Source organism: Talpa europaea (genome assembly GCF_964194135.1).
Source record: "Talpa europaea genome assembly, chromosome: 8".
Lineage (NCBI taxonomy): Eukaryota > Metazoa > Chordata > Mammalia > Eulipotyphla > Talpidae > Talpa > Talpa europaea.
This window is the reverse complement of record NC_140075.1, coordinates 110,462,935-110,477,543: the sequence shown is the minus strand read 5'-3', so window position 1 is coordinate 110,477,543 and position 14,609 is coordinate 110,462,935. Positions and strand designations below refer to the sequence as shown.

Sequence of the window (14,609 nt, the reverse complement as noted above, 5' to 3'; positions counted from 1 at the left end):
GGATGAATAATAATTCCACTACATGTACATATTACTTGTCCACTTATCAGTCAATAGATGTTTGGGTTATTTCTACCTTTTGATTATTATGAATAAGTGCTGCTACAAACACTGGTATATAACAACAGCTATTCAAGTCTCTGCTTGTGGTTCTTTTTGGTAGATACCCAAAAGTAGACTACTGGATCATATATGATAATTGTACATTTAATTAACTGCCTTCCATAGCAGCTGTATCATTTTGCATTCCCACCAGTAGTGCATAAAGGTTCCCAACAACAGTGTACAGGGGTAGGGTGAAATTATGACCTATGCAAATTTCTACAGTACTTGTCACAGGGTTAATTTTGTTCATCATGTTCTAGAAACCTGTTCTAATCTATCTGAATTTCTCTCATTTCTCCCACTCCTAATCCCAAACTGCCAAGTCCAAAGACATTCTTTTTCTTCCAGAGCAGAGTAAATGAAAATTATAACTTAGGGCTTATTCTGAATAAAGGAGGATTCCCTGTCCCTTTAATTATAATGCTTTACCTTTAAAAAAGCTGCTCAGGGAATAAGTAGAAGGAGGTTTGGGTAGCTGTGCATAGGAGAAGCTGTTTCGGCTCTTTAGTTGTTCACGTCCCTCATGGTTTGACACACTATTACTAGCAGTCTCTTTGATAGACCATGAGATACCTATGGGATAGTAAGAACTAAGTTAATTATTCTCATCCAAAGTAAATCCTGATAACATTCCAACCAACTCTAAAAGCTTTTCACCAGAGGCCCTGGGCCTTTGTCCAATATAGACTCCAAAAATTGAGGCAGAGGAAAAAGGATACAATCAAACAGACTAATTCACAGAAAAGAGGGCAAATGAAATGAAGGGATCACAGAAAAGGAAATTCAAGTGACTATTAAACACATGAAGAGATACTCATGCTCACTCTTACAACCACAAATAAAGGTACACCACATTATTATCGGTCCTCTGTAAGATTGCCAAAGATCCAAAAGTTTAATAATATCCTGTTTTGTCAAGACTACCAGGAAACAGGAACCCTCTAATGTTGCTGGTGGGAGTACAAATTAGTTCAACCCTTGTGGAGGGCAATTTGGTAATATCAATACAGATGCAAATATTCTCTGCCAGTAATTCCACCCTCGAAACTGACCTTTCATAAACTCGTCTGTGGCGTATGTGGGCAGAATACAAGGTTATTGATAACAATGCACTCAACCAAAGATTGGAAACAATCTAAAGTTCATCAGGAGTGGACTGGTTAAAGGAATTATGGTAAACCTATACAATGTAATACTATGCTGCTGTTTTAAAAAGAGAGAGAATGAGAAAACTTTTGTGATTTGAAAAGATCTCCGTTGTATTGTCAAATGAAAACAGAAGGGTATAAAATATGCTATCACAGATGCAAAGAAAGGGTAAGGATATATATTCCTATATGTATTTTTGTATGCAAAAAGAATTTTCGATGAATACAAAGGAAGAATGCAAGAGTGGTTATTGGAAGGGGGAAGGCAGACTGTAACTCTGACAATGCGGGAATGAAACCTTTCACTGTATGCCTTAAGTACTTTTTGACTTTTAAATCACATGATGGTGGGCCTCCCCGGTGGCGCAGCGGTTGAGCGCTGGGTTACAATGCTGCCTGTGGCCTCTGCAGCGCCGGTTCGATCCCCGGCTGCTCCCCGGCCACCAGAGGAGGGTCCCACATGGCGCGCAGACCTCTCCTGCCGCCCGCTGCTCCCCTCGGCAGTGTACTTCGGTCCTTCTGCCTGCTCTGCTCCCCGCTCTGGCTCTGGTGAATTCTCTTACCCTCCCGCGCTTCTGACTGTACCCAGTGTTTGTATAAATAAATAAAAATAAATAAATAAATAAATAAATAAATCACATGATGGTACCTCCTATTTAAAAAAAAAAAAATCTTAGAAACTATTTTTAAAAATCAGATGGATTGTGCAAAGTTGTTAGGTAGTATGATGTAAGAGTTAAACAGTGAAACTTGGTGGTTAGGAAAGGCAGCTCTGCCAACCTATTATGAGCAATTAAGTCAGTAGTTCCTCAGTATGTCTGCATGCTAAAAACACTTGCAGTATTTATTACAAACTGAGATCCCCCACCCCAACTGAGAGTCACTCTCTAGAGTGAAGCCTAGGAATCTAATTTTAGCAAGCACCCCAAGGGAGTCTGAAATAGACAGTCAAACATTATTGCTGGGACAGCAGATCTCCACGGCCATATGGGAACTACTGCTGTATTTTCCCAAGTATCTTCTCTGGGGGTTAAATATTCAGGTGTATGCTCATCTGCAAATAGTCTAACCTCATTCCCTTCACTGACACTGAGAAGACAAATAAGTGGAGCCTTCATTAGTAACAAAAACCCTGGCTATCAATCCTCAGCTAGGGCCTCTTCTACTTACTTCCCACAGGTTCCCCACTCCAGCTGACTCTCTCCAGGTCATCGTCATCATCATCATCCACGAAGTCTCGAAGACTATTCACTGCCCGTTTGGATTCCTTCAACTGCGGAGGAACGTAACACAGGACACTCAAGACATCATCACTTCCCACCTCTCTCTTTGATAACTACAAAAGCTGAGGAGTTGGGATTTGAAGATGGCTATCACTTTTACCCTCTGCAATTAAAAGCCTACTCTGCTGGATATCTTCCAAGAGCACAAATTGTTTTTAGGGAACACTATAGGCCAGTGGTAAAAGAGTTAGGAGGAATTAGTCAACTCTGTGTTCTAATCACATTCCTAACACTGACTTGTATAAATCTAAGTGAGCTTATCTTCTTCCTCAAAAATGAGTATTTTCCCATTTGTAAAACAGATACAAAACTCCCAATTCAGTCTTTCAAAAATAATAGATTATGAGTCTCCCTGGTGACGCAAGGGGTTAAGCACTGCACTATGAAGCAATCCGCAGCCTCTCCAGCACGAGTTCGATTCCCGGCCTGCCAGGGAGCAATCCACATGGTGCAGCAGACCTTTCCTGTTTCACCCACTGCTCCCCTCGGCAGTGTATTTCAGTCAGTCCTTCTGTTCTGCTCTCCACTCTGTCTCTGGTGAATCCTGTCACCCGCCTCCACCCCGCCCCACACACACACATCTCTGGCCTGTATCCCAGCTCTTGTATGCATAAATAAATAAATCTTAAAAAAAAAAGATTATGTTATAAAAGCCTTGGGATTCTTGGGGAAAAAAATTGAAAGGATCATCTTAATAATGTACAGTAAGAAAGGCAGAGGGTTGGTTTTTACAAACCCTACGCATCTTTTGTGAAGACTCTTCTCCAAGAATTTTTTTTCTAAAGACTGACCCAAAACATTTCTGGGTCATCTAATGGAGACTAGGTCAAATCCAGGTTACTGAGGATGCAGGAAGAAGGAATTTTACACTGTGGAAGAGGGTGCACCTTTATCTAACTGCAACCTACCTGTGAGAGTTCATCATCTTCATCATCAAAGGTGAAAGCCTTGAACTTGGAGCTGTTCCAATACTCTTCCTCATCTCCCTTTGTTCGATTCATCTGGAATAAGAGGAAAACAGACATATATCCCTTTTTGGATTCCTCCCCAAAGAGCCCCAAAGGCTCTTTAGATTTCTTTACTACAAACTCTGTCCAATAATCAGGGATGTATCAAAGAATCTGGTAAAGCAAATATTGAACTTCTGCCTCTCTGGTGGCACAAGGAGTTAAGTCTCAGCACTATGAAGCTATTGGCAGCCACTGCAGCACGAGTTCGATCCCCAGCCAGGTTGCTGACCCACATGGCACAGCAGACCTCTCCTGTCTCACCCACTGCTCCCCTCGGCAGTGTATTTCAGTCAATCTGCCTGGGCTGCTCCCCACTCTGCCTCTGGTGAGTCCTCTCACAGTCCTGCCCACCCCCACCCCGCACCTCTGGCCTACATACAAGCTCTTGTATGCATAAACACATAAATCTTTAAAAAAAAAAAAAGGCAAATACTGAACCTGCCATAAAAATCAGATCCTTAGGTTTCCAACTGATCAAACCATACTTTTGAGCTTCTAATTACTCACAAGTAGCTATTCATTCCTAGAGAATCTACGTTGGCCAAGGCAGTCTCTCAAGTGTTTTAACAGATATTTTAAAGATGCAAGACATGCTCCCTCTTCTAAGGGACCCTTCAACAGAGCTTTAGCACAGATATGTGTGAAGGTAGTAGTCCAAGACAGTTAAGTGTCTTGGATGCATCATGAACTTTGCTGAATATGCAAGAGCAGTCAAATGATGAAAATAACAGTAAACACCTGTTGTTATGTATTCAACATTCATCTCTTAGTGCTATCTCTAAGGCAATATTGTAAGCTCTCAGAATACTTCCAGGAATACAACTGACAAATACCTTGCTCTCACATATGCTTATCAGGTCTGAAAGAATGAATGCAAAGCAATTAAAAGATGAATTAAACTGTTTCTTCTAATCATTATTTATTAGCATCTATTGGCCAAATTTTGGGAAATGAGGAAATGGCCAGGAAAAGAAACTACATGAAGAATTAGTCAAAGCGGGCCTCCCCGGGTGGCGCAGCGGTTGAGCGCTGGGCTGAGAAGCTGCCCGCAGCCTCTGCAGCGCCAGTTTGATACCCGGCCGCTGGCGAGGGTCCCACATGGCACGACACACCTCTCCTGCCGCACCCGCTGCTCCCCTCAGTGCTGTATTTCAGTCTGCCTGTTCTGTTCCCCACTCTGGCTCTGGTGAATTCTCTCACCCTCCCGCACTCGTGACTGTACCCAGTGCTTATATAAATAAATAAATAAATAAATAAATCTTTAAAAAAAAAAAAACTTATTCTTTAAAAAAAAAAATTAGTCAAAACACCACAAATCTCTCTCATAATTAATCTAAAATTAAATTTTAATCAAAAAAAGTGTTGCCCTAGAATTACAGATTATCAATGTTCACTGGATTAGAAAGAAAACTGATTTAAGCCAAGAAATAGAACCAAACCTTACACAGCACTAAAAATAACTCAAAAGGCTTGACTGTGTCAATTTCCAAAGGATCAATTTGCTTTTCCTTTTATTTCAATAATACCTTTCTCCATAGAAGCTTGAGAAACACCATGGCAACAGTGATTTGATTTCTGGTGGCCCTCAACATACTCTACTCTCACTTCCTGCCTCTGTATTTTCAGAGGATATAGAAAAGGCAAAGGTATGGCAGGAATTTTCCACGATCTAATCCCTTCCCATGGCAGACATCATTAATTGATTACTACCCCAGATGTGGCTCAAAATTGTTTTGAATATTTTATTACAGGGAATCAAAACCAAATAAAGCTGGTAGGCACAATGAAAATTGACTTCGTAGTCAGGCAGACTTAAGTTTAAATCTTAGTTTTTCCAATTCTGAGCAAACTGGGTATATTATTTTACTTCTAAACCTTAGAGAAAATGATATGCTACCTCACAGAGTCACCGTGAAGCATACCAAGAACTCATGATAAAACTAATAAAGTGCCTAGCAAAAACTACATAGTAAATTTTCTGGAGTATGGGATATTTTACTGACATCTTTCTATCTAGGTTCCCTCATGTGTAAAATGAATATAACAAGACGACCTTAAAAGATTGTTGTGAGGCTTAGTCAATATATGTAAAGCCCTTAGTGCCTAACACAAAATTAAGTATTAGCTTTTATTATTAATAAAATCATCATGGTACTTTGGGGAAAACTAGGAAACATTTTTAAGCAATCATAAAGATTAACAAATTTTGGTACAAACATTCTAGTGCTCATCACAAACACAGAGCATGGCTAGGTCTCTGGCACAGGTGAGTTTATAAAAGCACTTTTTCATTCTCAGAACAAACCTTGAAGGTAGGATTGGCAGATTCCCTTTCACTGATGAAGGAAATGAGGCACAAAAGGATTAGCTAGCAAAGTCACCTTACTAGTTGTTCCTATTACCCAGGTTTTCTGTCTCCTGGATCATTTCCACAAACTTGTATGGTCCTCTGCTTTTCACTCTAAGGAAAACTAGGTACCAGATTAAATAAATTATCTACAGATAGGCATACAATGTAGTTTACTAAGCCAATAATCCACCAGAGGATTTCTGTAATTTTTCCTTCTTTTCTATTTTTTACCATACACTAGTGAATACCTGACACCAATTTATTCTTCCAATACCAAATCAGAACCGAGATTTACCTGGTTCTAGATTTAAGGGCTCTGGAAGTGATAAAGCAACCAGATACAATTTTAAGAGTGGTTGAGAAAGTGCTTCAACTTAATTTAAAATACTTCAGATGTGTGTTCTTACATCACACGTCAAGTGAGATGCTCTAAGATAGGAGAGGAGACCCGAAGGGGGAACAGGTGCATGATGACAGGGGGAAACACAAGAAGGATCATCAGCAAGACACAAAAACAAATCCACAACCAACACGCTCCCTGCCTCGGGCAATTTCAGAAACCAGCTGCTGAGAAGTTAAATCTGGACTCAATTATCTCCAGAAGCAGGCCTACACGGGTGAGGCTGGGACCCGGGGCCGGGGCAAGTGGCTTCAATGAATACGACTCTGGACGAACATCCAGGAAGTCAGGAGCCACCGCAGTCGCCATAGCCAGGAGGATCCCTGGTAGAGAAAATAAATGCTTGCTCATAACAAAATGTGGGGACTCCATCGCAGCCCCAAGCCCAAGCGCACTCGACGCCTAGTTCAAGGGTCGCTTCAGCAGCGGAGTCAGGCCTGGGGCGGGGGCTGGGGGCAGGGACTCCAGGGACACCTCTGGGAACAGGTGCAGGACCAGGACGCGGAGAGGCTGGACTCAGCCAACTCTGCGGCCCAAGGGAGTTAGGACGCCCTCACCTCTTCCACACCGAGCCCTCCCTCTCAGGACAACGCCAGCTCTTCCGCCGCCGCACCAGCCTTTCTAATCAAGCTATGCGGCATAGAAAAGGGGCGGAAGAGGAGAGTCGCGGGGAGGAGCGAGAGCGCCGAACACCAGGCGAGAAGAGGCCGCGGGGCATGCTGGAAGTGGTAGTTTTCCCGCCTCCTGTTGCAAGAGACTCTCCGGAGGGGCCACGGGGCTTCTTGACTACAGCTCCCAGAATCCCCAGCGCATCGTCTCCAGGGTGTTTCCTTACTTGTCGTGCGACCTTCCGCGGTTACCCAGCGGGTCAGCCGAGCAAGACTACAACTCCCATGAGGCTCAGCAGGGCCAATTCAGGGTCGAGCGAAACAATGAGACGTCTCCTTTGTATCCCTACAGGTGAGGGGTGGGCGTGTGAGCGGTTGCCTTTCGGGGCCCTCTGGCGCTCTCCTCAGGGAGCGCGAAGGAACCTTTGAGCAGCACCAGCTGCGGCCCGGGAGGTGAAACGGAAGTACCCGGTGAGAGTGAGGAGGAGCCGGAAGTCGAGGCGGGGAGGGGGCGGGGGTGGAGGGAAAAGCAAGCCCGGAGGTTCTGCGGCCGCTTCTAGTAGTTTCCAGGCGCTGCCGGGCGGCAGGGATCGGGCGGCCCTGAGGCTGTGGCTGTGGCTGCTCGGGAGCTGGTGACGGCGCCATAGGAGAGCCGATGGCCAAGTGGGGTGAGGGCGACCCACGCTGGATCGTGGAGGAGCGGGCGGACGCCACCAACGTCAACAACTGGCACTGGTGAGGCCGGCGGGCCAGGCCGCGGGAGCGGACGCCGGGCCGGGTGGGTCGCCCTGCAGCCTCGGCCGGGGCAGCACTGGGCAGAGGCAGCCCTGCCCGGAGGTGGGGCCGGGTCCTGTCCATTGCAGGGCTCTGTGGCCCCAGGCCCCTCCGCTCCTGGGCTCTTGCAGGGTTTTCGGGCGGGGGGAGACGTGGAGGGCTGATCCCTCGAGGAGGGGCCTCGGGGGGGAGAGAGCACATACCCGCCGAGCTGCTGCATCCAGCCCGAGCAGGGAGGTGCTTCCCACACGTGGCCGCAGGACTCCGTGAGCCCCGACCGCCTCGGGTTGTATGGGGAGGTTGCTGCGTGAGGCCGGGGCCGGGGCCCTGGGATTCCTAATTTGCGGCTTGCGGGTGAAATTAAGAGTCAGTTATAGGGGGACCACTGTCTCGATCCAGAGGGCGAAGGTTTGGAACATGTTCTGCAGGTGCTCCGAGCTCATTGGTGCTGAGGACGCCCCGGCCTCTCACCCGGAACTGTTACGTTGGTTGTGTTGTAACTCCAGGGACTGTCCCTGGTTGCCGGGCAATCGTGGTTTTATAATCGAAACCGCTTTTAAAAGCCTACCCTCCTTCACCACGTCTTCCAGAAGTAATGTTTCCTTACCTTTCCTGTCCATTGAGCTTTGTCCATGTTGTCTTTGCTGTGTGTTTTTACTTTGTTGCAGCTCGGTTTTGCTGTTGTCTCTACCAGTTAGCCAGTTGGGAGGCAGATAGTGGTTTTCTTCTCTGTAGCTCAGCCTGCCTCCTCTCTTTCAACAGACACAGAGTGCCTGACCTAATTTTTTGTTGTTGAAATCCTGGACTGACTTTGTTTTTATGGCCATTTAGAGGGCACAGAATGTGTAGGGTATTTATAGCATAGCCTGAACTTGACTGGTCAGAATTCCGTGGTAATGAAGTCAACATTATTGGTTTATTCTCTACGGGACCTTTTGGGTAGATACTACTTTTCTACCGCCCTAAGTAATGTTTGCACAGATTTCCCATTGGCCAAAAGGGGGCGCCATGTTACAGCGTTAATGTTGACCCCAGTACCAACCATCCTGCTGGTAAAGGAAAGCATAATTTTCCATTTCGTTTGTGACTATTCTAAATAGCAGTTAGCCTTATTGACAATATGCAATTCTTTGTCTTCTTAAACGAAAGTAACATTTATGGACATTCTGGAGTGGAACTCATTGTTTTTCTGTTCTTTTCCATTTCTCACAATTGCTTTAGCATTTAGCAAGTGGTGTCTCCTCCATTTGGCGCTTTCTGTTTTGCAGGACAGAGAGGGATGCTTCAAATTGGTCCACAGACAAGCTGAAGACACTGTTCCTGGCAGTGCAGGTGCAAAATGAGGAAGGCAAGTGTGAGGTGACAGAAGTGAATAAGCTTGATGGAGAGGCATCAATTAACAATCGCAAAGGCAAACTTATCTTCTTTTATGAGTGGAGTGTCAAACTAAATTGGACAGGTAAGTCTGCTGGGATGTCAAGAAAAAGGGTTGACTGCATTTTGATTGACTGTTAAGTAACTGGGGAGGTCAGTTTTTGAGAGGTTATGAATTTTTCCAGGAAGAGAGGTACTATGCTTTGGAGTCCTGAAGAAAGCAGCAGTCGTTGCTAAAATTTCTCTGCCACTCTGGGTCACTGAGTGTCCTCACTCTGGGTCTCACAAGTGTAGCAGCTGGACCACAGCATCCTTGGGCCTTGGACTCTGTTGTGACACAAGGGTCATTTCCCCAGACTAGCTACTTCTGATTCTTGGATGACTCAAAAGTGGGGAAGGGATTTTTTTGGTCTTGGTCTTTTCTTATTCTTGCCAGTATTGAAGTTAGCAGGTTGGGCTATTTTGTGCTAATGAAACTTATATGTGACTATCGTTTGGGTCAGTCTTATCCTTATTAATGCCCTTTCTGTGATAATGATTCAAGGAAAGAATTAGGACCTGTATGTGAAATATCAGGAGGTAGTGGCCTTGGGTTGCCCTGAGAGTTGAGAGGCTGGATTTTAAGAGGTACTAAAGCTGAAAGAATATGTGTATGGGGCAGACCATTCAATTCTGCCATAACATGACATGTTTTCCTAAAAATTACTACACTGTACAAAGTCACAGGACTTTGGGAAACATGGACTTATGGGAAACTTGGGGCTAGGGAAACAGCATCCAAAAACTTCATTGGTGACACGGTTTTAAAAACTCAGGGACATGAAAATTATAGCACAATGTTAGACATGTCAAATGGTAATAAACACATTAATAGTACAATAGATGCAGGGATTTGCCCTGAAAAAAGATCTGAAGTTTACTGTGAAAGTGGCCATTAGGAAGGCTTTGATGTGTGGTTTATTGATGTGTGGTGGAACGAAGGCATCCGAAATCAGAAGGAACATTTACACCAGTTGTGGGTGGCATGGCTCATGACATGCATGTAAACAGATTGCTGGAGATAAGTGTTTGAGATGTGTGTTTTGTGTATTCCTCTGCAACTCATGTCTGCTGGGTCTATTTTTCTGTGTGTTCACCTAGTATTTATCATGGATAAAAATCACACTAGCACACGTGAAATTCATGTTTTGGTCAAGTTGTTCCCTAGTATAGCAGTCATATTAGAACAAATTTATATTTTCAAAGCAAGTGTTCTAGTTGATCTGGCTATTGATCCAAGTCCTCTCTGGCAGAATTCATGATAGTGCCGAGTCCTTGTAGCTCTTGGTCCCATATTGTAATAACACAGTTGAGCTCAAGAAATCTGATGGGGAAAGACATTTTTTCCTTAGGGGGAGGTTGGTTACTCCTGACATGGATACTCCTGTTAGAATAAAGAGGGTTAGTTGAGTTGTCCAGAAGAAATGTAATAGGAGTAATAGGACTCTAGAGTAGGAGGCTAATATTGCATTCCTTTTGACAGGTACCTCGAAGTCCGGAGTACACTACAAGGGTCATGTGGAGATCCCCAATTTGTCTGATGAAAACAGTGTGGATGAAGTAGAGGTTTGTGCTTCCTAACTCAGCCTGAGTCTTCTACATCTTTTTACCTCACATAAGAAAATTGACCTTTCAGTCAAGATGAGAGCCCACAGTTGACCCAAACATTCAGAACCCCAGTTTGCAGATGACTTTCTAGGCCCATTGAACCTTTGGGAGCTTCCAGAGCAGTGTGTGTTTAATTACTTTGCTTTAGCTAGTTATAGGAGTTCTAACCTAAGCCACCTTTGCCTGGCAGAGGAACTCAAAAAGGATCACTCATGGGGATTGTCAAATACCCTAGCCCTCATGCATTTCCTTTGGAAATGTCAGTAGTTGATCGCTCAGCACCCACAACATGTGGTGCCCTCAAGTTATTTACCACCTACTTCTGATCTTTCACTCAGATTAGTGTGAGCCTTGCCAAAGATGAGCCTGACACAAATCTCGTGGCCTTAATGAAGGAAGAAGGGGTGAAACTTCTAAGAGAAGCAATGGGAATTTACATCAGCACCCTCAAAACAGGTATCCCTTGAGTAGTAATGTATGCCTTGAGGAGATAGTTTTCACCTGTCAGACTGATTAAGGGGCTTGACCATCTTTCTTTGGCAAATGGGTAAAGATTTGGGGGGAAGGATCTTATTTCATCTCAGAGTCAGTCTGTAAACTGAGTAAGAAAAATCTAGAGATGAATTTTCTAATATTTCGGCAATTGAACACTTGAAATATGGCTAGCCCAAATTTAGAAGTATTGTGAGTATAAAATATCTGGCACGAAAAAAAGTAAGATATTTCAATATTTTTTTACATCGTTAACATTGAAATCATAGTGTAGAAATGTTATATACATTATTAAAATTAGTTTCTGCTCCTTTAACTTTTTAACGTTGCTACTGGAAAATTTTATTTATTCTTTTAAAGTTTTATTTTGTTTGTTTATGCACACACAAGCTGGGGTGGAAGCCAGAGGTGGGGGGGGGGTTCGGGGGAGGGGGGTAAGAGGATTCACCAGAGGCAGGGTGGGGAACAGAACAGGCAGATCTGCTGAAATACACTGCTGAGGGAAGCAGTGGGTGAGACCCGGAGCGGTCTGCTGTGCCAAATGGGTCAGCTCCCTGGCTGGGGATCAAACTTGTGCTGCAGTGGCTGGTGATGGATTCATAGTGCTGAGATTTAACCCCTTGTGCCACCAAGGAAGCCCAACTGGAAAATTTTAAACTTTACTTGAAGTTGATACATTTCTGTTGGATGGTACTGATCTAAAGAGTTGGCATTCTTGAGCATAGCCCTGGGTTATCTTCGATTTGCATTCTCCAGAGATAGTTAGAGGGTTATTAGACTGGCCAGCTCTCCTGTAGAATGCCAGTCTGCCAGTGTGTTCTGGTGGTGATGTTGGAGTGCATCTGATGACCATCAGTGAGAGGCAGTAGAGACAGTGATACCTTTTTTGGGGGGATCCAGTGTTTTGCTGCTGTAACAGTTGTGGCTGTTACTGAGTAGAAGGCAGAGCGGAAAAAGTAGACTACATAAACAGCATCGTTATCTTGCCCCACACTTGAAGTCCTTGAAGAGCCACTACATTCATGGACTTCCACCCACAGATCTCATATACATGCCACAAGTTGCAATGCTACCATTTGAGTCAGGGCTTACGTATTTCCAGTGAATGTACTGCATCCTGTAGCATACACTGAAATCCTTACCTGGCGTAGACCAAAGGTAAAGCTGTGAAAGTAAGCTCTTCCTTTCCTGGCCATCACCTCGTGTTGGGGTAAGATGGCCATGTCTGTCAAACTATAATGAAGCCCCAAATTTCAGCTACTGAGAAATAACTTCCAAGAGCTGGGATTTTTTTTCTTTTCAGAGTTCACTCAGGGCATGATCTTGCCTACAATGAATGGAGAGTCAGTAGACCCAACTGGGCAGCCAGCACTGAAAACTGAAGAGCGCAAGGTAAATGCTGTTCCCAGGTGGTGGGGTGAAGGGCTATCTGGAAAGAGAGGAGATACTGCCACCTCCTCAGTTTCCACATTTCACCTCTTTTTCTCTGACCCTAACCTCTAAGGCAAAACAGCCTGTGGTGCTTTTAGAATCCACAGGATGTAGTCGTCTATCTTCCTATCTTAACCCCGGAATTTGTTAGTTTACAACGGACCCTTAGAGTAAGTAGAAACCATCAGGGACCTCAAAATCTCTTGACTGCAATAAATGCCCATATAGGAAGACATGTGTGGGGTGGGTAACAATGCGACATGTACTGTGGCTGCTGCGTTTTTTTTGTATGTCAGTTTTCTTCACCTGGGGTGATGGTTTTCAGTTTAAATTGAGGATTTTCCAGAAGAGTTCCCCTTATGACTAAAGCATCCATACACACAAGTACTCTCCTACCCCTTGAAATAAATAGCCTTGGAGGTGAAAAGGTTTTTGAGAATGAATTCAGGATCCTGAAGCTGTCACTAAGGTTTAGCAGTTACGCTAACCTGATTGTTTTCATGCTACTTCCCAGGCTAAGTCCGCTCCTGCAAAATCTCAGGCCAGATCTGTTGGTGTCAAAATCCCCACTTGTAAGATCACCCTTAAAGAAACCTTCCTGACGTCACCAGAGGAGCTCTACAGAGTGCTAACCACCCAAGAGGTAAGAAGACCCTCACCCCAGGTCTCGTGACACCTGCCACTCCAGGTGACTTGGGTTGTGGGCCTGTCTCGGTACACAGAGGAGGCGCTGATGAATGGGAGAAGGAGGCTTTCCTCGTGCGAGCAGACGCAAAGGAAAAATACTTCTGTTCAGTCCACTCATCAAAGTGGATTTACCTTTTTTCTCTTCTTTGCCAGTTTGGGTCATGTAAGTGGGAACTACTAGGAGTTGTTCCAGGTAAAAGTGAAAGAGTCTGAAGTAAGGGCGTCATGGATTCAGAGTTACTCATGCCAAAGCGTGGTCTGTGGAAGAACAAAATAGAATAGGAACCTGGTCAGTGGGCAAGGTCATGTCGTCAGCAACAGTTGAGCATGTCGGTGTCACCTGGCATTTGTTCCTGGGTCCCACTCAGAGACTTACATCTTCTCCCTGCCTTCTCTTTTTTTTTCTACAGCTGGTTCAGGCCTTCACCCATGCTCCTGCAGTGTTAGAAGCAGATAAAGGTGGGAAGTTTCAACTGGTTGATGGCAATGTCTCTGGGGAATTCACTGATCTGGTAAGTATCTGCTAGCCCACGTCGCACTCAAGATGCAGCCTCTGTCTCATCAGAGGCAGAGGAGAAATACTTCTTTTTCTTCAGCTCTGGGTAAAATAGAGGCGTCAGTCTCTTTGGCGAGTAAAATCTTGTTTTATTTTTCATAAGAACTCTGCAACTTCTCTTGAATTTTCTTAGTGGGGTTAAAATTAGTTCTTCCTGGAGAAATCAAACATGAAAGAGAGGATAGCTGTGGTGGTGGCTTGACTTTCCATTTGTGGCACTGAAATTCACTTGGGCAAAATTGGACCTGATTGTTATGTAGAAGGAGAAGTTGCAATTAATGGTGCAGAAGCTACCAGCCCTAGTCCATTTTGTCCTCATAAGTAGTATAATTGTGCAGTTGCCCAGTCCTAGTCAGGACTGTGTACATTGTAGTCCATTATACAGACTGACCTCTGATTATTTTAGGTCCCTGAGAAACATATTGTGATGAAGTGGAGGTTTAAAACTTGGCCAGAAGGTATGGAGCATGGAATTGTTTTATCACCAGAATTTTTTTTTTTTCCCTCTTGAGTCTCAGACCTAGCTGGAAACCCTAGATCTATAACCTGCCTCCCCTCTGTCTTTCCTTAGGGCACTTTGCCACCATCACCTTGACCTTCATTGACAAGAATGGAGAAACTGAGCTCTGCATGGAAGGCCGAGGCATCCCTGCCCATGAGGAAGAGAGGACGCGGCAGGGCTGGCAGCGGTACTACTTCGAGGGCATCAAACAGACCTTTGGCTATGGTGCACGCTTATTTTAG

General features: G+C 44.5%; 2 protein-coding genes across 12 annotated transcripts in view; one reads left to right on the top strand and one right to left on the bottom strand.

The window, feature by feature from the left end:
* The window catches only part of VIPAS39 (VPS33B interacting protein, apical-basolateral polarity regulator, spe-39 homolog), a gene marked incomplete at both ends in the record, with an annotated part of 26,699 nt that extends 18,569 nt beyond the window's left edge, over nucleotides 1-8,130 (bottom strand). For 8 of the 11 annotated variants that reach the window (XM_084240058.1, XM_084240056.1, XM_084240059.1 and 5 more), the window contains 3 exons: nucleotides 535-678; nucleotides 2,424-2,526; nucleotides 3,445-3,537. In XM_084240058.1, the coding sequence (XP_084096184.1) occupies nucleotides 535-678; nucleotides 2,424-2,526; nucleotides 3,445-3,537 (340 nt within the window). Of the gene's footprint in view, nucleotides 1-534; nucleotides 679-2,423; nucleotides 2,527-3,444; nucleotides 3,538-8,067 lie in introns of those variants that run through there. The other 3 variants (XM_084240060.1, XM_084240061.1, XM_084240054.1) reach the window with 2 other exon arrangements.
* AHSA1 (activator of HSP90 ATPase activity 1) lies at nucleotides 7,372-14,609 on the top strand (the record flags this gene model as incomplete). The annotated part of the gene is made up of 9 exons (XM_084240063.1): nucleotides 7,372-7,639; nucleotides 8,947-9,137; nucleotides 10,575-10,657; nucleotides 11,038-11,155; nucleotides 12,495-12,583; nucleotides 13,137-13,265; nucleotides 13,720-13,821; nucleotides 14,272-14,323; nucleotides 14,437-14,609. The coding sequence occupies exons 1-9, from the start codon at nucleotides 7,560-7,562 to the stop codon at nucleotides 14,607-14,609; spliced, it is 1,017 nt and encodes a 338-aa protein (XP_084096189.1). The 5' UTR covers nucleotides 7,372-7,559.